Genomic DNA, 26,948 nt, shown 5'->3' with positions numbered 1-26,948 from the left:
GAAGGGCGGCGCTGCCATGCACTTTTTCAAGTCGAGGTGGAGTTCAGTGGAGGAACGTTGTAGAATACGGTGGTTATTGTCCTGGCTTTCGGCCCTTTGATGTTTCTTTGTGCTGCTCGAAGGTAGCTTCAAAACTTTAGAAAAGCAGGCCATCTTTTTTGCCTTCTGGCAACTCTCCTTCTGAAAACGTATCAGCAGACGTCAGCGACTCAACAGATTTCAACACAGCTGGTCGAATGTTGGGCAACGACCGTGAGTGCCCGGGACAGAAGCCACATTGCAGGCGCATAGCTTCCGCCAAAGCCGCGGAGGATGCATTATCACAGCGCACATGTCGCAACGGGTGCCTTCAAGTTTTCGGGATCCGCTCACACTGCTGTTACGTTATGTTCAACAGCTGACGAAATTGAAACAACAGGACGCAAAAATCACGCTACTGAAGCATTTGTGGCATATACCTAGATAACGCTATAGTTCATATTCACTAATAGAGTGCGCAGTGTTCCAAGGAAGAGCATACAGACTTGAGCATCTAACTGATACAGAGCCATTGTTGCCGAGTAACTCGGGGCGATATTTCTGTGGCCGTGTGGCCTCTTCGCCGCCTGTCGTCTCCTTGAGCGCCAGATTTAGTCGAGAACGCGACCGATTAGCCAAGGAACGTCAACGCTGACGTTCTGCCAAGTCCTGGAGGAGCAGCGTTCGTCACTTTGACCGCGAATAGAGTGTGCGTATAACGATAATTAAAAAAAAAAGAAAAAAATGTATACATTACATGGTCAGTGACGGTGGCCGTCGGTTCCTTGTTTTGCAAGGCGGATGTGAGTACAGCGGAGCGCAGTATATAGGCGGGGTTCTCTCCGATCAGTTGCCAAACACAAAACGTCCGCAACAGTCACCGGCAAGACAGCTCTTCGCTCTTACGATGCCAGTAATCGTGGTGTGAGATAAATATCTTTATCATTCGTTTTTCTTTTAACACGCTACGGCTTCCTCTAGTTTCAGATAAGACTTGCTTAGTGCAGGACATGTACACGTTCTTTTCCTTATTGCTTCAGACAGCTAACAACACTTAGACGCACCTTTACTGCTGGGCAACAGATCGAGCCACGTTTCGCAAAATGAAAGCGAATCTGTATTACTTTCGAATATAGCTGAGGGTCACAATGGCTAATCATTATTTAAGGTTCCTTTCTATGCAATGAGGTTCGCTTCCGTTACACTGAACGGTATTCGGGAACATGCATCTACAAAGCGACGGACAACACCGAAACCGCGCGACGAAACGCCGCTGACAGCGTAAAATTCCGACAGCGTCCATAAGATCGCGCCTTCGGTCAGTCGACGCCGTAACGCTCTATTTTTCGCAAAGCTTTTCCAGCCCGAGTCCAAGACCGGAGCCCGCGGCCACGGCGGCGGCGCGGACGTCCCCTTCAGAGGAACGTGAGCTTACGAAGAGGCGCGAGACTACGGGTCAGTGCGGGGGGACGGGGGCAGAGAGGGCGATATTTTCCGTTGCGGGGCGGCGGCCATTCCCGCGTGTCCACAAGAGCGTCGGCCAGCAGGTGGGGCCGCAGCAGCAGCAGCAAGAACCCCCGGCCGGTATTAGAGGGCGCGTTCCACCATCTCATCGCCTCGCACCGCTTTTCCCGGCGGCGGCGGCGGCTGCATCGGACGGGGCGGTAATAGCCGCTTTTTCCTCCTCGTTCTCGCAGTCCCCCCTCCCCCACCTCCATTCCCCCCATTGATCAGCGGCGGGCGCGCGCGGGCAGCTCCCTAATTAGCGGGGCCGCGGCCCGAGTCCCCAGGAGCGCGGGGCCCCGATGCATCATCGGCTGCGCGCCTTTGCCGATCAAAGCGAAGCTCGGCGAGCGCGCGCGCGCGCCTACACCAGACGCGCTGCCGACGCGCGCGGCACAGGCGCGCTTGACGGCGAACTTGCGGGGCGGAAATATATATATATATATATATATATATATATATATATATATATATATATATATATATATGAGCGGTGCGCAATGATTATATATTTAGCACGTGCATATTCAACGCTGCTAGTCTGAGTGGACACGTACGGCTCGACAGAAACGTTAATGGCGGCCTCAAATTCAATGCAGTCAAATCTGCGATGAGGAGATGCCCGGTTTCTCAAGTGCGTCGACAAACACACCGAGAAATTCTCCGACCCGTCTCTCACTGGTACGTAAGAGCGCTTGCCCAATGGCCGGTGTTGCTATATACTACGCCCGCCGCTCACGATATGGCGATCGGCATGATAACGAGAGCCGCAGCGATCCTCAATCGTGGACTGCACGCAACTATATCGTGAATGTATTGCGAACACGGACCCGAGCTAGGGCCGTATTCTGAAACGTTCGCCTAGGCGAAATTTCTTTTTTCGCTTTCAGGCGTGTGCTGATTGGCTGTTTTAGCAAAATTGGATGAGCTGATTGGGTGGTTGAACCCGACGTCATTCAATTTTGCTCAACCAGCCAATCAGCGCGCACGCTGATTTCGCCTAGGCGAACGTTTCAGAATATGGCCCCTAGTTGAGGTTGTGCTAAAGTGCTGCGGCCAGCGCATGTTGCTCAACTGTTTACGTGCTTACGCCACATTGCGGAGCAAGCTTACTGCACCAGAAGTGAGCATGCTTCATTTTTGGCCGACACATGACTATCAGGGGCGCTCGTACTAGCCGAATCGTGAGCGCTGTTATTATATCGTAAAATAACGTCATCAGCAGAATTCCAGCAACAAATGTCAATTTACCATGTTGAACTAAGCACAACGTAAGCTCTTCGTCAAACGGTCAGGTGCATGGTTTAGGAAATCCCGCGTTATACCCACAAGTACATCGTACCGACTGATTATCGCACTGTGAATCGAGCTTCATGAGTGATACGATTCGCTTCGAATCATAGGCACAGTGTATACATATTATACTCAGAGACAGAAGCCAAAGTGGAATTCACAATGTTTTTCTTTCGTTAGAACTGTTTGTCAACCTCTGCGCGCTGCCGCTAACAGTACGCGTCGCTATCACGATTTGTCGCGGCCTGCTCTTGCTAACCACCCTATAGCGTAATGTCACAGGCGTTAGCATGCGGCTATTTTCGTCGTTTCTACAAGAAGTCGCAACTGTCGCACGAGACTTGCGACTTCTCTTTGCGACACGAATAGCTGAACAGCCAGTCCACACAAACCTTGCATCAGAAAACTTTATGGGAGTTAACAGGGGAACCAGCCGCTCGACACTCGCAGCATATACGGCAGGCAGACGTCTAATTTGTCTCGCGTGAATATGAAAGCAGAACTTCAAAAGCATACGTTCGAGGCGTCTAATTAGTTGGCGCTGGCCGGCGGACGGGGACATATACGAAACCTGAGTGCTGTGAATTCCATTCAACGCACTGTGTGACAAAAAAGGCGGGCTTCATCTCCAGAGATAGAGAGAGAAAACTACTTAACAGTTGCATCTGCAGAACGTGGTAGTTATACGTACGTGCCATTAACGCCCAACTCTTGACAAGGGCAGATTTCTTTTTTTTTTTACTGATCAGGCTTTTTTCTTTTAAATATTCGATCATCGAGATTTAACCCACCTCAGCAATGTCACTGTAGCGGATCAACTTAAAGGGGTACTAAAGAGAAACAATAGATCAGTTGAGACTGATGAAGTATCCTACCCGATCTGATTATTAGAAGAAAAAATACTCAATGTTTCTTTTTTTTTTCCAACTCGCCAAGTTCAGACTTTGGCCTCGTTTGGAATTCAATGATGGTTCATTTTTACCAATTAAACGTGAATTAGACCCGAGCAGACGCCGTCTCACCGAGCTGGTGCGGTATCATGATGATGATGATGATGAATTGTGGCTGGTCTCTTTGTAACGGGCGGGCTGCTTTAAAGTTCCCTAGCCGGAGTAAATAATTATGCATGGCGATAAAAAAAAAAGGGGGGGGGGAATTAGAAAAGGGAGAAAAAGAAAAAAAAATACAATGGGAAGGGGAGAGGGCCGACCCCAGCATTTTTGCATACACAGCCCATCTTGGTGCACAGACATTAGTAACTTCAAGGCGGCGGCGCCACCTGTCAATCGTTTCTGCACCTTTTCGAGCTCACCAGGCCTCTTCACTCGGTAAGGGTGGCTTCTCTTTTTGGTATATAGTAGAAGGATAGCTTACTAATACAGCTGAAATCGTTTTTCTCCTTGGTGTCCCTTTAAGGGGACGTTCAAGAGAACCCATGGTTTAAGTTTCACAGGTAATTTATACTTATGAAATTACAATTATATCAGTCTTATCGTAACCGGAAGCACGATAAGCTAGAAAGAACGCGACAGCGAAAGACGAGTACATGGAGACGCCACCATGACATTCGCGTACCAGCTTCTATATGAAGTCATATATAGAAGCCGCTTCAGCATCTTTGTGGCTATGGCGTTGCGCTGCTGAACTCGAAGTCGCGGGTTCGATCCCAGCCGCGGCGGCCGCATTTTGATGGGGATTGTTAAGCCCAACGCAACACGCCCAACGAGCGGACGGAAACAATGCGACCGACGTGAACAGTACTCGGAGGACTGAAGAACGAGCGGGCTGGTGACGGCGGTGCTGCTGCAACCCCAGAGTCGGCGGCCCAACTTGCGGAACAGCCAGATCACTTGCCACGCACCGTACTTGAGCATTCCTACGGGTTGGTGCGTGGATTCACAGAGGCAGAGCGTGCCTGGTCGTGGGAAACGCGTTCGCCATCCGGCGGTTTGCAGGGCATAGTACTGCTGGGGTCATCACCGCCAAGCGACGGCGTTTACATCAACGCGATGCAGAAGAAGTGGATTCCCAGAAATGCGAGGAAATGCGCCTTACGGTGGTGCGCCGACGGTGGTGTTCGACGGGGCGACGCTGTGCTACGGCACCAAATGCTTATCTTGCAACCCAGCGCAAAGAGAACTGGCAACGCAATCTCCCACGAAAAAAAAAAAAAAAGCGGGGAGGCAGCGCGGGAGGGATGGGGGGAGCAGCTTCTACTCTGCCAACAAATACGCTTGCACTGGCTGTGGTGGCCGTCGCCCGCACCGTCTCTTTATCTCCAACACGGCTCTGACCTTTATGCGCTGTCCATTCGCCGCTCAGTTTCCGTTGAAGCGATAGACCGCACGATTCTTCGCCCGCTGCAGCGGCCGCGCCAGCGTTTTGACAGTCGTTGTCTGCGGTCATTCAGTGTGATCTATTCATGTTTCCTTGTGCACGATGACACCACGCTTGTCAATTCAGTTAGAAAGCGAATGTGTCCAAGTTTCTGCGGCCGATAAAACTACTCTACTATCCCTACTCCGAATAGCTCTCTACCAATTTGCTATCGCAATTGATGCTTCGCCTTTCGGGCGAAACTGCGACATCTTTTTAATGCAGATCCGACGCACTGCGGTAATAAATGTAATGCGAAACATGTTGCAGGTAACATGTTGTATAGGTAACGAAACATGTCTAGCATTGTTCGGGATTCTGCAAAGTGCTAGTGTGTGACGACAGCGGAAAAACAACGACGATGGCACGACGACTCATTTATTGTACTCCGGCGGGAAACATTACAACCTGTTCCTTTATTACCTGGGTTTATACCGAAGCTGCTACAATGTCGTATACCTTCTCAAACCACTAGCTGCCACCAGGGAACCTTGGGCGAAACATGGCGCTTCCTCGCTTTCATAATTAACTTGTTGCTATGCGACGTGCCGTGCGCGAAAGACAGCGGTAAAGCTGACAATTACTCACGCGTCCTGTTTCTGCGTCTGTGGCTAAATGAAAACTGGCGCGAGCACACGTGCTCGCACTTTCCTAACAATATTGTCGCCTATGCGACGTGACGGACACCACAATCGTTTCAATGCGCTATAGTTGGCGTTGGCACGAAAGAAGTACGCATGCGTCTGGGCCTAATGGCTAGAGTAATCATTGGGTATTTGTACTGGGAGACCCGGATTCAAAGCCCGCCATCAGACAGGTAATTCTTATTTGTACAAGAGGCTCGAAGCGAGACAAGACAGCACTACAATGTGACGTCCAAAACTCGTCCTCTAAACTGCCAAACCGCTCGGCACAAGAGTCAGATCAAGTTGGGAACACGCGGAGTTATTCTAGTCTTCATCGTATGTCAAACTAAACGCATGTCAAACTGCATTCGTGCGTCATCGACAAAACATATTTAAAAACAAAAAAACTCGAAACAAGAAAGTGCCGTCGCATCCATCAATAACGTTGCTATTTATTTTTCTTTGTCTTGCTGCGCCCAGAGCTCGAGTTACGATGTACACGCAGAAAGTGCGACCTTGTTACCAACTCTTCCGTAAAGCCGCCCAGCGAGAAAAGAGGAAACGTAGCCTCACGGGTGTTGAAGAAAGATTGACGAGCGTGAAAACTGACACGAACGCGCGGCTCGCCTTATACGCACCAGCACGAGCGCCGTAAAGAGAGCGTGAAACAGCGGGCACTTCGCGGCCTGCACGCCAATCGAGACGGCCCCTTGCGCAACACTCCGTCTCGAGCTGTACGCCACGCCTGCGCCGCGATCATCGAATGCACGCGTTCGCGGACTGCTCGAACAGAAAACTTGCCCTGCTGTAAGGAGCCAAAACAGTGCCAAGACGCCGCGCGCAAAGTAAGCACGAGAGTGAAACTGAACGCTGCAGGGAGCGCTCCACATTATACTCAGCGAAGCACGGCAAAACACCGTAGTCGTCGATATTTTAATCGAAGGGAGTACCGTCATATAAAGCGGATAGTAGCTGTCGTGAATTATGTGAAAGCGCGATCACACAAAACGAAGGGGCCAATGGTGTTTTAGTTCGCAAGAGCAGCGTTTGTGATAAGTAGGTGAATAATTATTTATATATTGGTGCCGTTTATGTTCTGCATATATTGCGGACTGAGCTGGAAGTGATCTGCGCGTTCGTGCCTTTCATTCATGCAAGTACATGGAGCACCGTTGACCGAAGGTTAGACTGCATTCCAGCAGTGGCGTGGATAGCAGTTAGACGTTGATTAAGCGCTTCGTCACGGCAGCCTTATTTTGATTATCGCTTCTTTATATTCATTTACCTATTTATCTTTTGCTGCAAAGAGAGAGAAATGGAGCAGCCGAAGTATTTCCTATCTCAGTCTCTCCACAGAACCCATGCACCGTCATGCACAGGAACGCTGTTGGTTGAATCCGTTAAGGCCGCTTTATACGCACCCCCATATCACATAAACACTCGCAAAAGCGGAGGGCTGGAGAAGTATACAACTGTAGAAGCAGCTCATATCAAGCGACATGCGGGGGTGGCGGTATACCTGTCGTTGACAACACGGAATGCTGCAAGATGACACTAATAGCGCGACGAAGACGAGAACGAAGGGGAGTGACACAAGATTCGTCCTCCTGTTCTAATAGAAGGAGGTGCGCTCCGCCTTTGCATTGACCTTCCCCAAATTCGTAGCGAACGTTGTACTGTACCTGGATGCGCGAGTGCCTTCCGACTACTAATAGTCCCAAACATTTCTGCGACTGCATGAATCACATTTTAGAAGACACCAGGCAGTGCACCCCGTTTTCATACGCCACAGGTGGTTTTTGCGCAGGCACTACTAGAGCTATTGAATGTTAAACTCTAAAACTCCAGCAAAGTCTACTACCGTCTCTCTAGAAATTATTTTCGATAACACCTACCCAAATAATGCAAAATGTTTATATTGACGAATTCTCAATGACTTGCTGGAGGATCACTTTAGGCGTATTCAGACCAACGCTTTATTAGCGGCAGATGCCTCACAGAGCAATGAAAAAGAAGGTGTAGCAATTTTTTCTCATTCGCCAGATTGGTCCTATTCGATTAGACTTCCAGATTTTATCTATCTAGCAGAATTCTTGGCCGTAGTTTTCGCACTGCGCAGATTGAACCCTTCTCATTAATCAGTAGCTATTATCACCGACTCTCTCTATCTATATTCATCGCTTACAACATGTATTGACTGAAACATTTGTCAAACGTACATTATATATATATATATAATCTTATAATCTGCGTCTCATTTGCGTTTCCTTCGTTTCATTTGGGTGTCCGGGCACAAAGGTTTGCCTTTGAGTGTGCCGAATCATTAGCAAAAGCTTCCCTGGGTGACCCCTTAGTTCCTGCCGTTCTCCCGACCGCCTATATCACTGCCGCTTGATTTAGGAGATTAACATTGATGGACGGGTTACAAAAATCTAGTCTGGCCTCGCATTCTAACTGCCACCACCTACTATTCCCCTGGAGCCGTAAGTTCTCTCCGACATGCAAATTAGAGGTTACACTAACGAAACTACGCTGCCGCCATCCCGACACTAAATTTCTATACACACATATGGCTGGCTTGGCGGCATCTTCTTTGTGTATACAGTGCGGGGAACCGAAAACAACTGACAACTTTCTTTTTGCATGCTAACGATTTTCCTCAGTAAAAAGGGTACTCGAGGTCCCTATAAACAAGCTAGGCCTCAGCATGAACGTCCCCGTATTGCTTTCGTTTGGAGCATCCACGTTAGGCTACACCCACCAGAATGTTTGCACAGCGATGAAAGACTTCATTCTTGACACCAATCGGCTGGATTCATAAAACAATAAATTATAGTAATTATATGCATATTTTCCCATTCACTTTAGCATGATGACTGAGCCACTCAGAACCTCGAGCAGAATACGTCTTCCCCTAGTATTTTTTTTTCTAAAATTTTTTTCATCCATTTTCTCCAAACCACCCATTTCTTGGCCCATCCCCCACGGTGCGTATGTGCTAATTGTGCAGAGGAACAACAACAACAACAACAACCCAAGCGCTGTCAATCTATCAACTAGAGATTCGTTCCTGAAAAAGGTTTCATGTAGTATAATATACATCGTACTGCAGAATTTTACAGAATAGGACTTCGAATACTACTATACCACTACTACTACTACTACTACTACTACTACTACTACTACTACTACTACTACTACTAATAATAATAATAATAATAATAATAATAATAATGAGGATAAAATGATACCGACACCACTAAGACACTCAACTGTCACCTAAATGCATAATTCAATTCAATTCGGTTTATCCAACATCATTACATGACGTGTAAACAAAATGATGCTCTTGTAGACATATTGAGGACTGACTGTCAAGTTCAGCTACTCCTTTGTACATGACGTGTGCTACGTATTTCGCGTCTCGATCGGTTGGTTCATCAGGGTGGCGGAACAAAATGGTGCGAGCGGATTCTGCAGTGCAACCACAGTCGCGGCAGTGCATTACAAAATGCAAGGAACAGGCTGGACCTTTCAGAGCGTTTGTCGTAGCTTAATCCGCGCTGCGTTCAAACAGCGCCCTATTCGTCTTACGTACACATGACCGCAAGAGAGAGGTACGCAGCAGACAACACGAGAGGCGCTGTGCACGAACTTGCTGGCGTGCTTTAGAGCATGCTGTAAAGTATCCCCCGCGACTGGGGATACACTGTAGTATCCGCGCGCACAATAACATTTTTTCGCCACCTTAATCAATTGAGGTGCGAAATATCTGAAGCTGGCCATGTACAAGCGGCAAGCCCAAGTTGGGCCAGACAGTCCTCAATAGCTCTAAAAGAGAAAGACGCATCATTTTTAGATAATTCCGCTAGGTGATAGTTAAGTGCGTCACTGGTTTCATTGTTTTTTTTTTCTTGTTCTTGATTCATTTTCTTTTTTGTATAAAACTGACTGTATAGCTTCCTTGTGTTGCGTCACTCGCCTCCGTCATCGTATTCACCGCGCTGTTAGTGTTACCTTGAATAAGCCTATAACCAACGTGCACACTTTTTTTATTTTTTCTCCTCTTCAACGAAATCCTACCTGCTGGTGTGCAGGGAAGCAGAGCCCATGGGCAGAGGGACAAAAAAAAAAAAAAAAAAAATCGGCCCGCGCGTGATGGCAGACGAGAAGCGGCAACAGGCGTGGCGCCCCTATACTCACCGGTCTTAATCGCATTCCTCGCTAAGCAGAAGAGGAAGCGGGTGGCGACTGGTCGCCGCAGGGCTCATGGCGGGCATCGTCCGGCCAGCCTCCCGGAACGCCGCATGCCTGCACCACGGGGGCAACGGGTCAGTTGCTGCTCACTTACACACACGCTTTGTCAAGAGAGTTATAGCGAGCCCAAAGTGGCGGCCACAAAAACAGCCAGGCGGTAGCTGCTACACTTGCCACCCAGAAAAAATGAGCGAGTCAAAGGCCAGCTCCCGAAGGCATCTCCACGCAAGAGTAGGCCTCCGTAGTAGAACGACTCTGCGTCAGTTATTGGCGCCATGCCGTCCACGTCGCTGCACAGAAGTTCGCTGCCAGTTTAGACGACAAGTCCTCAGCCTCCAAAGGGTTTTGCGAATGGTTAAAGCATAAATAAAATCAAACTACAGGAGGAAGAAGTTCGTGCATGGCGGCGAATTTAAAAGTTTCGCACAAGAGAGCGTTTTATAACGACGAGCATGCAGGTTAATCACGTCATCGCGCTTCAATGAAGTTTCATGAGGAATAAGGAATCCTAAAGATTAACAAAATCTGGTTATTACTGCATTTTTATTCTTGATACAATGTTGTTTTTGGGGAATATAGTTCGTATCTTCTGGAGTCATACATATCCGTATACTCTGTCTGTTTGATAAGTTTACGACGACGCAGTTTCAGAGGTTGGTTATATGAAAAAAAAAAAAAAAAAGAGCGCTTTCTCACACTGCGAAAACCCCCGCGTTCCGAGGTGACCGTTCACCCCGCACGGTGAACCTTCGTAAAATGCGAGTCACGTGAAATCCCGCCGACCTCACCAGGTTTTTTTTTTTTTTTTTTTTTTTTTTTTTGTTCCCAATTGAGTGCCAAGCGTTGAAGGATCTACAGTCGTTTCCTCCAGCCTTTTCCCGCACATAAGGAATCCTCCGCGTTTCGACGGGGCAGAGGCCCGTACCCAACTGAAAAGTCCGGAAACCCATTTTACCTATCGCCTTCCCTTCGAGGACTCCCTTGGCGATGTTGCCTACAGCTACCTGATGGGGTATTCTCAATATATCCACCTAGTGGACACGCCCCTTTCGTCTGCTGTTGAAGTGGTGATTGGCTGGGAGCGCCTGTCTACTTCTGACACGTACGCTAGCCCAGTCAATCAGAACTTCAGCAGCAGACGAAATGGACATGTATATTAGGTCCTGCTGGCCTGCTGAAAGGATCGATTGCCAATGTAATAAATGCTTTTCCAGCGTACACACATTGGTGTCATTCGTGCAATTTCCTCGAGCTTGAACCGCATCGCGGTAGTCAAGCAGGCATGCGGCAACCGAGATTCTCGGAGTGCCGAGGCGTGTCTCCGTTTGGTACACCCATATAATCTTACAAAACTGATGTGCAAGCGGAGACGATCGGATGCGTGACATGTCTAAATATGCGCGAGCAATCTGTTCGCAAGTGTTATCTTTGGAATGTGGTATGCGAGGATCGAGTGTGCACCTCCTCAGGGACTAAATTCTGGGAACTTTGGAAATGATTTCATTGAATTTTTCTCTTTCGCTTGTAGTTATTGCAGTGTTTTGTGCACAATTATGTAAAAGAAGAGGAGCAGACGGCGCCGCCTACAGACGCCATCAACTCTTCAAAACAGAAGAATTATAGAGAGAAAAAGACGATAACGAAGGCGCTCGGGCCTTGGTTTCGAAAGAAAAAGTGGAGCCACAGTTCCTCCCTTATAAAGGTGAATTTACACAGCCGATTATGGTATGTAGACTTCGAGTATATACTGCATTGCCTTACAGCCTTGTCCTTTTGGTGACATGAAGCTATATACGGTCTGTTTCGAGACAAAAGTCGTTAATAAATCAGTTTCCTTTGGTCTAGCTGTGGCCGACATGCTTCCAAACTGGTTCTTTGTAGAAAGCATACAAACCATTGCGGCCCAAACGCGTACGGCCATAACTCTTCAGGTGGTCTATAAACATTATACATGGTTTCATAGAAAAACGTATATAAACTTTCCATTGGTTGTCAAAATAATTTTTCAGACATCTGTCATCTGTAGCTAGTCCACGAACAAGGAAAGCACACTAAGAAATGAGCAAGCTAATTAAGGGACATAGGAGTCAAGTAGACTGATAAAAGAAAATACAGCATCTTGCTCAAGGCATCGTTTCCGACATTTATAGGGTTGTTTGTGCGTTTACGCAAGTGGCGATACATACGAACTGTTACGAGCAGAGCAGACAGCACACTAAGCGGAAAAAACGCCCGTATAATAGAGGCAGACAAACTGACCGACTGGCGCGTGCGCAATAGCACGCACATGTGACACCCAAAGCAATCGAGCCAACAAACAAAACAATGTCAAACCTCGGCATTCCTAAACACAAGGTTCTGCCAACGCGGAAAGAACATCGTGCTAGTCGCAGACGCCTCGTTGTTTGTCTGTCATCGCCTACTGGTGTTTTGATTCACAAATAACTCACCGTTACCCACGAAAACGCATGATGCGGCCTACGGTACGTCACAACATGTGATGGGTACTGCCGCGGTACGAAAATAATAGTACCTTGGTTTGGACGAGTCCGTTCATCTTGACAGTTTTCATAAAAAATCGCTAAAAACGAAGACGAAAGGAACACCTACGACAGGACGGGCGCCCGTCCTGCCGTATGTGTTCCTTTCGTCTTTGTTTTTAGTGCGTTTTTATGAAAGCTATAATAGATGCTGGAAAACGAGCACCTTATTCATCTGAGCACAGCACTGGCAACGCTCGCGCGGGGATTAAACTTATTCATGTCACCGTCCGCGACGCAGAAAATACATTCTGCAGGTAACTTCGATGAAGGCTCACTTTATTGATTGTGACAAAACAAGAAGACCCTTTCAACGCGAAAATTGAAGAGTCCTCAGTGTTTACGATCCGCTCCGCTCAGAGCGGTGTCTCTTAACAATTGGGACACAGCCACTCAGCAGAAACGCCTGTGTGTTTGCGCGTAACGCTCAAACCGCTAGCGAAAGTCGAGCATTAATTCATGCGCTAGTTCGGCAGCTACGCCAGCTTTTCCATGATGTGCCACAATGACGTTTGCGCTCTTTTGGCCCATGTTACCGCTTTGATCACTGGTGATGATGATGATGATCCGCTGTTCAAATATAATATACCCACGGCGGGGATCGGCCATGAATTGAGCGGTTTGGAGAAAATGCATGGATCGATGGATGAAAAACTTTATTAGGAATAAAAAAAACACGGTTTAGAAAAAAAACGAATATGAATTATGCTCGGTGTTCTAATTATTATTATAATTGACTGCTTTAGGAAGGCAGCCGATTCGAATCAATGATAAAGTTTTGCATTGCAGTGCAAATATTCGGGTGGCTGTACCCCAACGTGGAAGCTCCAAACGAAAGCAAGACGGTGACGTTCATGCTGGGGCCAAGCTTGTTTAAAGGGTCCTCAATCACCCTTTTTCTTACTGAGGAGAATCGCTGGCAAGCAAGGACAAAGTGATCACTAGTTTCTGGTTCGCAGCACTGTATACACAAAGGAGATGCCGCCAAACCAGCCCTGTGTGTATAGAAATTTAGCGTCGGGATGCGGCAGCGTAGCCTCGTTAGTGTAATCTCTAATTTGCGTGTTGGGCAGAATTTACAGCTCCAAGGGAATAGTAGATGATATTGATAATATTGTGTTTTCCAGTTCCCGGTGTATATAGTTGTTTGGCTATAACGAAAAAGAAAAAAATCAGTTGCGAGAACAGCGCATGTGCTGTCAGTCCGCAACTTCTTTGTCTTCGCGTTATTGTGCCACTGAAATCAGCTGTGAATCCGCTCCAACTCGGCAGCTGTTGTGACATTTTAAATAATTTAAGCTGGGTAAAATGAATCTGTAGCTCTTACTGCTGCATTGCTAATAGACAAGGAGTTTTCTTGGGACGTTAAACTTAATTGTTTAGTGTGAACTATAGGCTTTCGAATGTCCTTTGGAAGAAGGCGTAAGAAGAAGTAGAAGAAGAAGAACTAAGCCCGAGGAAGACCTGTATTCCCACATTTATGTTTGTTTTGATTTATACATCTCCCTTCTGATTGTTATTTCAAACTACCCGGTTCTTGGCCAATCCCCCAGAGTGGGTATGTGCCAGTAACTTCAAGGCTCTACATCTACATCTACATCTACCTGTCTTCTGATCGTCTCCTGCAAGGATACGTTTCCAAGGGCCTATGTGCCAACAGTCTTCGAAAACTACGTCGCCGCCATCGAGGTCGACGGCAAATAGGAGGAGCTGGCATTGTAGGGCACAGCGGAGCAGGAGGATCACGACCGGCTGCGGCAACTGTTGTACCCCGGACACCGACGTCATCCTCGTGTGCTTCAGTATCGACTCACCCGACTCCCTGGAGAACATCCCAGAGTCGGGGAGACTGGAGGTGCGCCACTTCTGCCCCAGCGTGCCTGTCAGTCGTGCGGGGACCGCAGGCCTCGCCACGCTGTTGGAGCTCACGAAGGCCAAGAACAGGCGGGACGAGGACTACGACCGGCTGCGGCCGCTGTCATGCCCGGCCATGGACGTCATCCTCACGTGCTTCAGTATCGACTCACCCGACTCCCTGGACAACATCCCAGAGTCGGGGAGGCCGGAGCAGCGCCACTTCTGCCCCAGCGTGCCTGTCAATCTTGCGCGGACCGAAGGCCTCGCACACGCTGTCGGAACTCACCAAGGTCAACAACAGGCGGCAGGAGGACTACGACCGGTTGCGGCCGGTTTCGTAGCCGGACACAGACGTCATCCTCATGTGCTTCAGCATCGAAACGCCAGACTCCCTGGAGAACAACCCGCAGTCGGGGAGGCCGGAGGTACGCCAATTCCGCCCCAGCGTGTCCATCATTCTTGCGGGGCCCGAAGGACCCGTACATGCTGTCGGAGCTCGTCAAGCCTAATCAGAAGTGGCAGGAGGGCCACAACCGTTCGCTGCCGGTGTCGTACCCGGACACTGATGTCATCATCGTGCGCTTTAGCATCGACTCGCCCGACTGCCTGGAGAACAACCCGGTGTCGGGGAGGTTTCCAGGTGCGCTTCTTCAGCTCCAAAGTGCCCACCATCTTTGCGGGGAACAAAAAGGACCTACGCAACGACCCGCACACGCTGCCGGAGCGGGCCAAGACGAAGTAGAAGCCCATGGCGCCTGAGAAAGGGCGCAGCATGGCGGAGGAGACCGATGCCTATTTGGCTACACCTGGAGTTCTCCGCCAATGCCAAGGACGGCGTGCGCGATGTGTTCGAGACTGCAAAGATGGCCGCCCTATAACTCAAGAGGCCGATGAAGACGCAGCGCATTCTCCTCTTAGAAGAAGCCTCTTGACGTCCCCCGGCGTGAAGCCAGATCGGGGCTCGAGCAGCTTCTCTCGCTGCAGTGTCTTCGTCCTTTTGTTGTGCCCGCCCATCCTCGACGTGCTAAAGGCCTTGGGTCCTTAAGGCACACTGAATCAAGTAAATGAATCAAATACGTTCGCAAGAAATACTTTGTGTCCGTGTGCTCTTTTCGTGTCCTAAAATCTACAACGAAAGCAACACATACGACAGGACTGGCGCCCATCCTACCGTATGTGTTCCTTTCGCCTTAGTTTTTAGCGCGTTTTTATGAACACTATAAACGATGCTGGAAAACGAGCACATTCTTCATCTAAGCACACCACCGGCACCGCTCGCGCTGTGATTAAACCTATTCATGTCACCGTCCGCGACGCAGAAAACACATTCTGCAGGAAACTTGAAGGAAGGCTCAGTTTATCCATACTGACAAAACGATAAGACCCTTTAAACGCGAAAATGTTGTTGAAGGGTCCTCAGTGTTTACGATCCGCTCGGCTCAGAGCGGTGTCTCTTAACAATTGGGACACAGCCACTCAACAGAAACGGCTGTGCGTTTGCGCGCAACGCTCAAACCGCTAGCGAAAGTCAGGCATTCATTCATGCGTTAATTCGGCAGCTACGCCAACTTTTCCATAATGTGCCACAATGACGTTTGTGCTCTTTTGGCCCATGTTACCGCTTTGATCACTGTCATTTGGTGATGATGATGATGATCCTCTCTACAAATGGCATATACCCACCGTGGGGATTGGCCAAGAATTGAGCGGTTTGGAGAAAATGCATGGATGGATGGATGAAAAGCTTTACTAGGAGTAAAAAAAAACATGTTTTAGAAAAAAAAACGAACATGAATTCTGCTTAGTGTTCTAATTATTATTATAATTGACTGTTTTAGGAAGGCAGCCGATTCGAATCAATGATAAAGTTTTGCATTGCAGTGCAAACAGAATGGTGGCTGTACCCCAATGTGGAAGCTCAAAACGAAAGCAAGACGGTGACCTTCATACTGGGGCCAAGCTTGTTTAAAGGGTCCTCAATCACCCTTTTTCTTACTGAGGAGAATCGCTGGCAAGCAAGGACAAAGTGATCACTAGTTTCTGGTTCGCAGCACTGTATACACAAAGGAGATGCCGCCAAACCAGCCCTGTGTGTATAGAAATTTAGCGTCGGGATGCGGCAGCGTAGCCTCGTTAGTGTAATCTCTAATTTGCGTGTTGGGCAGAATTTACAGCTCCAAGGGAATAGTAGATGATATTGATAATATTGTGTTTTCCAGTTCCCGGTGTATATAGTTGTTTGGCTATAACGAAAAAGAAAAAAATCAGTTGCGAGAACAGCGCATGTGCTGTCAGTCCGCAACTTCTTTGTCTTCGCGTTATTGTGCCACTGAAATCAGCTGTGAATCCGCTCCAACTCGGCAGCTGTTGTGACATTTTAAATAATTTAAGCTGGGTAAAATGAATCTGTAGCTCTTACTGCTGCATTGCTAATAGACAAGGAGTTTTCTTGGGACGTTAAACTTAATTGTTTAGTGTGAACTATAGGCTTTTGAATGTCCTTTGGAAGAAGGCGTAAGAAGAAGTAGAAGAAGAAGAACTAAGCCCGAGGAAGACCTGTCTTCTGATCGTCTCCTGCAAGGATACGTTTCCAAGGGCCTATGTGCCAACAGTCTTCGAAAACTACGTCGCCGCCATCGAGGTCGACGGCAAATAGGAGGAGCTGGCATTGTAGGGCACAGCGGAGCAGGAGGATCACGACCGGCTGCGGCAACTGTTGTACCCCCGGACACCGACGTCATCCTCGTGTGCTTCAGTATCGACTCACCCGACTCCCTGGAGAACATCCCAGAGTCGGGGAGACTGGAGGTGCGCCACTTCTGCCCCAGCGTGCCTGTCAGTCGTGCGGGGACCGCAGGCCTCGCCACGCTGTTGGAGCTCACGAAGGCCAAGAACAGGCGGGACGAGGACTACGACCGGCTGCGGCCGCTGTCATTCCCGGCCATGGACGTCATCCTCACGTGCTTCAGTATCGACTCACCCGACTCCCTGGACAACATCCCAGAGTCGGGGAGGCCGGAGCAGCGCCACTTCTGCCCCAGCGTGCCTGTCAATCTTGCGCGGACCGAAGGCCTCGCACACGCTGTCGGAACTCACCAAGGTCAACAACAGGCGGCAGGAGGACTACGACCGGTTGCGGCCGGTTTCGTAGCCGGACACAGACGTCATCCTCATGTGCTTCAGCATCGAAACGCCAGACTCCCTGGAGAACAACCCGCAGTCGGGGAGGCCGGAGGTACGCCAATTCCGCCCCAGCGTGTCCATCATTCTTGCGGGGCCCGAAGGACCCGTACATGCTGTCGGAGCTCGTCAAGCCTAATCAGAAGTGGCAGGAGGGCCACAACCGTTCGCTGCCGGTGTCGTACCCGGACACTGATGTCATCATCGTGCGCTTTAGCATCGACTCGCCCGACTGCCTGGAGAACAACCCGGTGTCGGGGAGGTTTCCAGGTGCGCTTCTTCAGCTCCAAAGTGCCCACCATCTTTGCGGGGAACAAAAAGGACCTACGCAACGACCCGCACACGCTGCCGGAGCGGGCCAAGACGAAGTAGAAGCCCATGGCGCCTGAGAAAGGGCGCAGCATGGCGGAGGAGACCAATGCCTACATTGACTACACCTGGAGTGCTCCGGCAAGGCCAAGGACGGCGTGCGCGATGTGTTTGAGACTGCAACGATGGCCGCCCTACAGCTCAACAGGTCGAAGAACACGCAGCGCATTCTCCTCTTAGAAGAAGCCTCTTGATGTCCCCCGGCGTGAAGCCAGATCGGGGCTCGAGCAGCTTCTCTCGCTGCAGTGTCTTCGTCCTTTTGTTGTGCCCGCCCATCCTCGACGTGCTAAAGGCCTTGGGTCCTTAAGGCACACTAAATCAAGTAAATGAATCAAATACGTTCGCAAGAAATACTTTGTGTCCATGTGCTCTTCTCGTGTCCTAAAATCTAGAACGAAAGCAACACATACGACAGGACTGGCGCCCGTCTTGCCGTATGTGTTCCTTTCGCCTTAGTTTTTAGCGCGTTTTTATGAACACTATAAAAGATGCTGGAAAACGAGCTCATTCTTCATCTAAGCACACCACCGGCAACGCTCTCGCTGTGATTAAACTTATTCATGTCACCGTCCACGACGCAGAAAACACATTCTGCAGGAAACTTTCAAGGAAGGCTCAGTTTATCGATCCTGACAAAACGATAAGACCCTTTAAACGCGAAAATGTTGTTGAAGGGTCCTCAGTGTTTACGATCCGCTCGGCTCAGAGCGGTGTCTCTTAACAATTGGGACACAGCCACTCAACAGAAACGCCTGTGCGTTTGCGCGCAACGCTCAAACCGCTAGCGAAAGTCAGGCATTCATTCATGCGTTAATTCGGCAGCTACGCCAACTTTTCCATAATGTGCCACAATGACGTTTGTGCTCTTTTGGCCCATGTTACCGCTTTGATCACTGTCATTTGGTGATGATGATGATGATCCTCTCTACAAATGGCATATACCCACCGTGGGGATTGGCCAAGAATTGAGCGGTTTGGAGAAAATGCATGGATGGATGGATGGATGAAAAGCTTTACTAGGAGTAAAAAAAAACATGTTTTAGAAAAAAAAACGAACATGAATTCTGCTTAGTGTTCTAATTATTATTATAATTGACAGTTTTAGGAAGGCAGCCGATTCGAATCAATGATAAAGTTTTGCATTGCAGTGCAAACAGAATGGTGGCTGTACCCCAATGTGGAAGCTCAAAACGAAAGCAAGACGGTGACCTTCATACTGGGGCCAAGCTTGTTTAAAGGGTCCTCAATCACCCTTTTTCTTACTGAGGAGAATCGCTGGCAAGCAAGGACAAAGTGATCACTAGTTTCTGGTTCGCAGCACTGTATACACAAAGGAGATGCCGCCAAACCAGCCCTGTGTGTATAGAAATTTAGCGTCGGGATGCGGCAGCGTAGCCTCGTTAGTGTAATCTCTAATTTGCGTGTTGGGCAGAATTTACAGCTCCAAGGGAATAGTAGATGATATTGATAATATTGTGTTTTCCAGTTCCCGGTGTATATAGTTGTTTGGCCATAACTAAAAAGAAAAAAATCAGTTGCGAGAACAGCGCATGTGCTGTCAGTCCGCAACTTCTTTGTCTTCGCGTTATTGTGCCACTGAAATCAGCTGTGAATCCGCTCCAACTCGGCAGCTGTTGTGACATTTTAAATAATTTAAGCTGGGTAAAATGAATCTGTAGCTCTTACTGCTGCATTGCTAATAGACAAGGAGTTTTCTTGGGACGTTAAACTTAATTGTTTAGTGTGAACTATAGGCTTTCGAATGTCCTTTGGAAGAAGGCGTAAGAAGAAGTAGAAGAAGAAGAACTAAGCCCGAGGAAGACCTGTCTTCTGATCGTCTCCTGCAAGGATACGTTTCCAAGGGCCTATGTGCCAACAGTCTTCGAAAACTACGTCGCCGCCATCGAGGTCGACGGCAAATAGGAGGAGCTGGCATTGTAGGGCACAGCGGAGCAGGAGGATCACGACCGGCTGCGGCAACTGTTGTACCCCCGGACACCGACGTCATCCTCGTGTGCTTCAGTATCGACTCACCCGACTCCCTGGAGAACATCCCAGAGTCGGGGAGACTGGAGGTGCGCCACTTCTGCCCCAGCGTGCCTGTCAGTCGTGCGGGGACCGCAGGCCTCGCCACGCTGTTGGAGCTCACGAAGGCCAAGAACAGGCGGGACGAGGACTACGACCGGCTGCGGCCGCTGTCATTCCCGGCCATGGACGTCATCCTCACGTGCTTCAGTATCGACTCACCCGACTCCCTGGACAACATCCCAGAGTCGGGGAGGCCGGAGCAGCGCCACTTCTGCCCCAGCGTGCCTGTCAATCTTGCGCGGACCGAAGGCCTCGCACACGCTGTCGGAACTCACCAAGGTCAACAACAGGCGGCAGGAGGACTACGACCGGTTGCGGCCGGTTTCGTAGCCGGACACAGACGTCATCCTCATGTGCTTCAGCATCGAAACGCCAGACTCCCTGGAGAACAACCCGCAGTCGGGGAGGCCGGAGGTACGCCAATTCCGCCCCAGCGTGTCCATCATTCTTGCGGGGCCCGAAGGACCCGTACATGCTGTCGGAGCTCGTCAAGCCTAATCAGAAGTGGCAGGAGGGCCACAACCGTTCGCTGCCGGTGTCGTACCCGGACACTGATGTCATCATCGTGCGCTTTAGCATCGACTCGCCCGACTGCCTGGAGAACAACCCGGTGTCGGGGAGGTTTCCAGGTGCGCTTCTTCAGCTCCAAAGTGCCCACCATCTTTGCGGGGAACAAAAAGGACCTACGCAACGACCCGCACACGCTGCCGGAGCGGGCCAAGACGAAGTAGAAGCCCATGGCGCCTGAGAAAGGGCGCAGCATGGCGGAGGAGACCGATGCCTATTTGGCTACACCTGGAGTTCTCCGCCAATGCCAAGGACGGCGTGCGCGATGTGTTCGAGACTGCAAAGATGGCCGCCCTATAACTCAAGAGGCCGATGAAGACGCAGCGCATTCTCCTCTTAGAAGAAGCCTCTTGACGTCCCCCGGCGTGAAGCCAGATCGGGGCTCGAGCAGCTTCTCTCGCTGCAGTGTCTTCGTCCTTTTGTTGTGCCCGCCCATCCTCGACGTGCTAAAGGCCTTGGGTCCTTAAGGCACACTGAATCAAGTAAATGAATCAAATACGTTCGCAAGAAATACTTTGTGTCCGTGTGCTCTTCTCGTGTCCTAAAATCTAGAGCGAAAGCAACACATACGACAGCACTGACGCCCGTCCTACCGTATGTGTTCCTTTCGCCTTAGTTTTTAGCGCGTTTTTATGAACACTATAAAAGATGCTGGAAAACGAGCACATTCTTCATCTAAGCACACCACCGGCAACGCTCTCGCTGTGATTAAACTTATTCATGTCACCGTCCACGACGCAGAAAACACATTCTGCCGGAAATTTCAAGGAAGGCTCAGTTTATCGATCCTGACAAAACGATAAGACCCTTTAAACGCGAAAATGTTGTTGAAGGGTCCTCAGTGTTTACGATCCGCTCGGCTCAGAGCGGTGTCTCTTAACAATTGGGACACAGCCACTCAACAGAAACGCCTGTGCGTTTGCGCGCAACGCTCAAACCGCTAGCGAAAGTCAGGCATTCATTCATGCGTTAATTCGGCAGCTACGCCAACTTTTCCATAATGTGCCACAATGACGTTTGTGCTCTTTTGGCCCATGTTACCGCTTTGATCACTGTCATTTGGTGATGATGATGATGATCCTCTCTACAAATGGCATATACCCACCGTGGGGATTGGCCAAGAATTGAGCGGTTTGGAGAAAATGCATGGATGGATGGATGAAAAGCTTTACTAGGAGTAAAAAAAAACATGTTTTAGAAAAAAAAACGAACATGAATTCTGCTTAGTGTTCTAATTATTATTATAATTGACTGTTTTAGGAAGGCAGCCGATTCGAATCAATGATAAAGTTTTGCATTGCAGTGCAAACAGAATGGTGGCTGTACCCCAATGTGGAAGCTCAAAACGAAAGCAAGACGGTGACCTTCATACTGGGGCCAAGCTTGTTTAAAGGGTCCTCAATCACCCTTTTTCTTACTGAGGAGAATCGCTGGCAAGCAAGGACAAAGTGATCACTAGTTTCTGGTTCGCAGCACTGTATACACAAAGGAGATGCCGCCAAACCAGCCCTGTGTGTATAGAAATTTAGCGTCGGGATGCGGCAGCGTAGCCTCGTTAGTGTAATCTCTAATTTGCGTGTTGGGCAGAATTTACAGCTCCAAGGGAATAGTAGATGATATTGATAATATTGTGTTTTCCAGTTCCCGGTGTATATAGTTGTTTGGCCATAACTAAAAAGAAAAAAATCAGTTGCGAGAACAGCGCATGTGCTGTCAGTCCGCAACTTCTTTGTCTTCGCGTTATTGTGCCACTGAAATCAGCTGTGAATCCGCTCCAACTCGGCAGCTGTTGTGACATTTTAAATAATTTAAGCTGGGTAAAATGAATCTGTAGCTCTTACTGCTGCATTGCTAATAGACAAGGAGTTTTCTTGGGACGTTAAACTTAATTGTTTAGTGTGAACTATAGGCTTTCGAATGTCCTTTGGAAGAAGGCGTAAGAAGAAGTAGAAGAAGAAGAACTAAGCCCGAGGAAGACCTGTCTTCTGATCGTCTCCTGCAAGGATACGTTTCCAAGGGCCTATGTGCCAACAGTCTTCGAAAACTACGTCGCCGCCATCGAGGTCGACGGCAAATAGGAGGAGCTGGCATTGTAGGGCACAGCGGAGCAGGAGGATCACGACCGGCTGCGGCAACTGTTGTACCCCCGGACACCGACGTCATCCTCGTGTGCTTCAGTATCGACTCACCCGACTCCCTGGAGAACATCCCAGAGTCGGGGAGACTGGAGGTGCGCCACTTCTGCCCCAGCGTGCCTGTCAGTCGTGCGGGGACCGCAGGCCTCGCCACGCTGTTGGAGCTCACGAAGGCCAAGAACAGGCGGGACGAGGACTACGACCGGCTGCGGCCGCTGTCATTCCCGGCCATGGACGTCATCCTCACGTGCTTCAGTATCGACTCACCCGACTCCCTGGACAACATCCCAGAGTCGGGGAGGCCGGAGCAGCGCCACTTCTGCCCCAGCGTGCCTGTCAATCTTGCGCGGACCGAAGGCCTCGCACACGCTGTCGGAACTCACCAAGGTCAACAACAGGCGGCAGGAGGACTACGACCGGTTGCGGCCGGTTTCGTAGCCGGACACAGACGTCATCCTCATGTGCTTCAGCATCGAAACGCCAGACTCCCTGGAGAACAACCCGCAGTCGGGGAGGCCGGAGGTACGCCAATTCCGCCCCAGCGTGTCCATCATTCTTGCGGGGCCCGAAGGACCCGTACATGCTGTCGGAGCTCGTCAAGCCTAATCAGAAGTGGCAGGAGGGCCACAACCGTTCGCTGCCGGTGTCGTACCCGGACACTGATGTCATCATCGTGCGCTTTAGCATCGACTCGCCCGACTGCCTGGAGAACAACCCGGTGTCGGGGAGGTTTCCAGGTGCGCTTCTTCAGCTCCAAAGTGCCCACCATCTTTGCGGGGAACAAAAAGGACCTACGCAACGACCCGCACACGCTGCCGGAGCGGGCCAAGACGAAGTAGAAGCCCATGGCGCCTGAGAAAGGGCGCAGCATGGCGGAGGAGACCAATGCCTACATGACTACACCTGGAGTGCTCCGGCAAGGCCAAGGACGGCGTGCGCGATGTGTTTGAGACTGCAACGATGGCCGCCCTACAGCTCAACAGGTCGAAGAACACGCAGCGCATTCTCCTCTTAGAAGAAGCCTCTTGACGTCCCCCGGCGTGAAGCCAGATCGGGGCTCGAGCAGCTTCTCTCGCTGCAGTGTCTTCGTCCTTTTGTTGTGCCCGCCCATCCTCGACGTGCTAAAGGCCTTGGGTCCTTAAGGCACACTGAATCAAGTAAATGAATCAAATACGTTCGCAAGAAATACTTTGTGTCCGTGTGCTCTTCTCGTGTCCTAAAATCTAGAGCGAAAGCAACACATACGACAGCACTGACGCCCGTCCTACCGTATGTGTTCCTTTCGCCTTAGTTTTTAGCGCGTTTTTATGAACACTATAAAAGATGCTGGAAAACGAGCACATTCTTCATCTAAGCACACCACCGGCAACGCTCTCGCTGTGATTAAACTTATTCATGTCACCGTCCACGACGCAGAAAACACATTCTGCCGGAAATTTCAAGGAAGGCTCAGTTTATCGATCCTGACAAAACGATAAGACCCTTTAAACGCGAAAATGTTGTTGAAGGGTCCTCAGTGTTTACGATCCGCTCGGCTCAGAGCGGTGTCTCTTAACAATTGGGACACAGCCACTCAACAGAAACGCCTGTGCGTTTGCGCGCAACGCTCAAACCGCTAGCGAAAGTCAGGCATTCATTCATGCGTTAATTCGGCAGCTACGCCAACTTTTCCATAATGTGCCACAATGACGTTTGTGCTCTTTTGGCCCATGTTACCGCTTTGATCACTGTCATTTGGTGATGATGATGATGATCCTCTCTACAAATGGCATATACCCACCGTGGGGATTGGCCAAGAATTGAGCGGTTTGGAGAAAATGCATGGATGGATGGATGGATGAAAAGCTTTACTAGGAGTAAAAAAAAAAAACATGTTTTAGAAAAAAAAACGAACATGAATTCTGCTTAGTGTTCTAATTATTATTATAATTGACTGTTTTAGGAAGGCAGCCGATTCGAATCAATGATAAAGTTTTGCATTGCAGTGCAAACAGAATGGTGGCTGTACCCCAATGTGGAAGCTCAAAACGAAAGCAAGACGGTGACCTTCATACTGGGGCCAAGCTTGTTTAAAGGGTCCTCAATCACCCTTTTTCTTACTGAGGAGAATCGCTGGCAAGCAAGGACAAAGTGATCACTAGTTTCTGGTTCGCAGCACTGTATACACAAAGGAGATGCCGCCAAACCAGCCCTGTGTGTATAGAAATTTAGCGTCGGGATGCGGCAGCGTAGCCTCGTTAGTGTAATCTCTAATTTGCGTGTTGGGCAGAATTTACAGCTCCAAGGGAATAGTAGATGATATTGATAATATTGTGTTTTCCAGTTCCCGGTGTATATAGTTGTTTGGCCATAACTAAAAAGAAAAAAATCAGTTGCGAGAACAGCGCATGTGCTGTCAGTCCGCAACTTCTTTGTCTTCGCGTTATTGTGCCACTGAAATCAGCTGTGAATCCGCTCCAACTCGGCAGCTGTTGTGACATTTTAAATAATTTAAGCTGGGTAAAATGAATCTGTAGCTCTTACTGCTGCATTGCTAATAGACAAGGAGTTTTCTTGGGACGTTAAACTTAATTGTTTAGTGTGAACTATAGGCTTTCGAATGTCCTTTGGAAGAAGGCGTAAGAAGAAGTAGAAGAAGAAGAACTAAGCCCGAGGAAGACCTGTCTTCTGATCGTCTCCTGCAAGGATACGTTTCCAAGGGCCTATGTGCCAACAGTCTTCGAAAACTACGTCGCCGCCATCGAGGTCGACGGCAAATAGGAGGAGCTGGCATTGTAGGGCACAGCGGAGCAGGAGGATCACGACCGGCTGCGGCAACTGTTGTACCCCCGGACACCGACGTCATCCTCGTGTGCTTCAGTATCGACTCACCCGACTCCCTGGAGAACATCCCAGAGTCGGGGAGACTGGAGGTGCGCCACTTCTGCCCCAGCGTGCCTGTCAGTCGTGCGGGGACCGCAGGCCTCGCCACGCTGTTGGAGCTCACGAAGGCCAAGAACAGGCGGGACGAGGACTACGACCGGCTGCGGCCGCTGTCATTCCCGGCCATGGACGTCATCCTCACGTGCTTCAGTATCGACTCACCCGACTCCCTGGACAACATCCCAGAGTCGGGGAGGCCGGAGCAGCGCCACTTCTGCCCCAGCGTGCCTGTCAATCTTGCGCGGACCGAAGGCCTCGCACACGCTGTCGGAACTCACCAAGGTCAACAACAGGCGGCAGGAGGACTACGACCGGTTGCGGCCGGTTTCGTAGCCGGACACAGACGTCATCCTCATGTGCTTCAGCATCGAAACGCCAGACTCCCTGGAGAACAACCCGCAGTCGGGGAGGCCGGAGGTACGCCAATTCCGCCCCAGCGTGTCCATCATTCTTGCGGGGCCCGAAGGACCCGTACATGCTGTCGGAGCTCGTCAAGCCTAATCAGAAGTGGCAGGAGGGCCACAACCGTTCGCTGCCGGTGTCGTACCCGGACACTGATGTCATCATCGTGCGCTTTAGCATCGACTCGCCCGACTGCCTGGAGAACAACCCGGTGTCGGGGAGGTTTCCAGGTGCGCTTCTTCAGCTCCAAAGTGCCCACCATCTTTGCGGGGAACAAAAAGGACCTACGCAACGACCCGCACACGCTGCCGGAGCGGGCCAAGACGAAGTAGAAGCCCATGGCGCCTGAGAAAGGGCGCAGCATGGCGGAGGAGACCAATGCCTACATGACTACACCTGGAGTGCTCCGGCAAGGCCAAGGACGGCGTGCGCGATGTGTTTGAGACTGCAACGATGGCCGCCCTACAGCTCAACAGGTCGAAGAACACGCAGCGCATTCTCCTCTTAGAAGAAGCCTCTTGACGTCCCCCGGCGTGAAGCCAGATCGGGGCTCGAGCAGCTTCTCTCGCTGCAGTGTCTTCGTCCTTTTGTTGTGCCCGCCCATCCTCGACGTGCTAAAGGCCTTGGGTCCTTAAGGCACACTGAATCAAGTAAATGAATCAAATACGTTCGCAAGAAATACTTTGTGTCCGTGTGCTCTTCTCGTGTCCTAAAATCTAGAGCGAAAGCAACACATACGACAGCACTGACGCCCGTCCTACCGTATGTGTTCCTTTCGCCTTAGTTTTTAGCGCGTTTTTATGAACACTATAAAA

At 49.8% G+C, this 26,948-nt stretch overlaps 1 protein-coding gene and 5 pseudogenes across 4 annotated transcripts in view; 5 read left to right on the top strand and 1 right to left on the bottom strand.

Moving 5' to 3' along the window:
- The window catches only part of LOC119463692 (LIM domain-binding protein 2), a 293,348-nt gene that overhangs the window by 159,635 nt on the left and 106,765 nt on the right, over positions 1-26,948 (bottom strand). For all 4 annotated transcript variants that reach the window (XM_037724533.2, XM_037724540.2, XM_037724519.2 and 1 more), the window contains exon 2: positions 10,020-10,127. In XM_037724533.2, coding sequence (XP_037580461.1) covers positions 10,020-10,034 — 15 coding nt within the window. In that variant the 5' untranslated portion in view covers positions 10,035-10,127. The remainder of the gene's footprint in view (positions 1-10,019; positions 10,128-26,948) is intronic.
- On the top strand, positions 10,086-15,348 carry LOC119441126 (rho-related GTP-binding protein RhoB-like; annotated as a pseudogene).
- LOC119440999 (ras-like GTP-binding protein Rho1) lies at positions 16,059-18,585 on the top strand (annotated as a pseudogene).
- Positions 18,871-20,974, top strand: LOC119440869 (ras-like GTP-binding protein Rho1; annotated as a pseudogene).
- Positions 21,685-23,948, top strand: LOC119440766 (ras-like GTP-binding protein Rho1; annotated as a pseudogene).
- On the top strand, positions 24,495-26,803 carry LOC125943215 (ras-like GTP-binding protein Rho1; annotated as a pseudogene).

This window comes from Dermacentor silvarum, chromosome 1 (genome assembly GCF_013339745.2).
Source record: "Dermacentor silvarum isolate Dsil-2018 chromosome 1, BIME_Dsil_1.4, whole genome shotgun sequence".
In the NCBI taxonomy this organism is placed as follows: domain Eukaryota; kingdom Metazoa; phylum Arthropoda; class Arachnida; order Ixodida; family Ixodidae; genus Dermacentor; species Dermacentor silvarum.
This window is presented reverse-complemented; position numbering and strand designations above follow the sequence as displayed.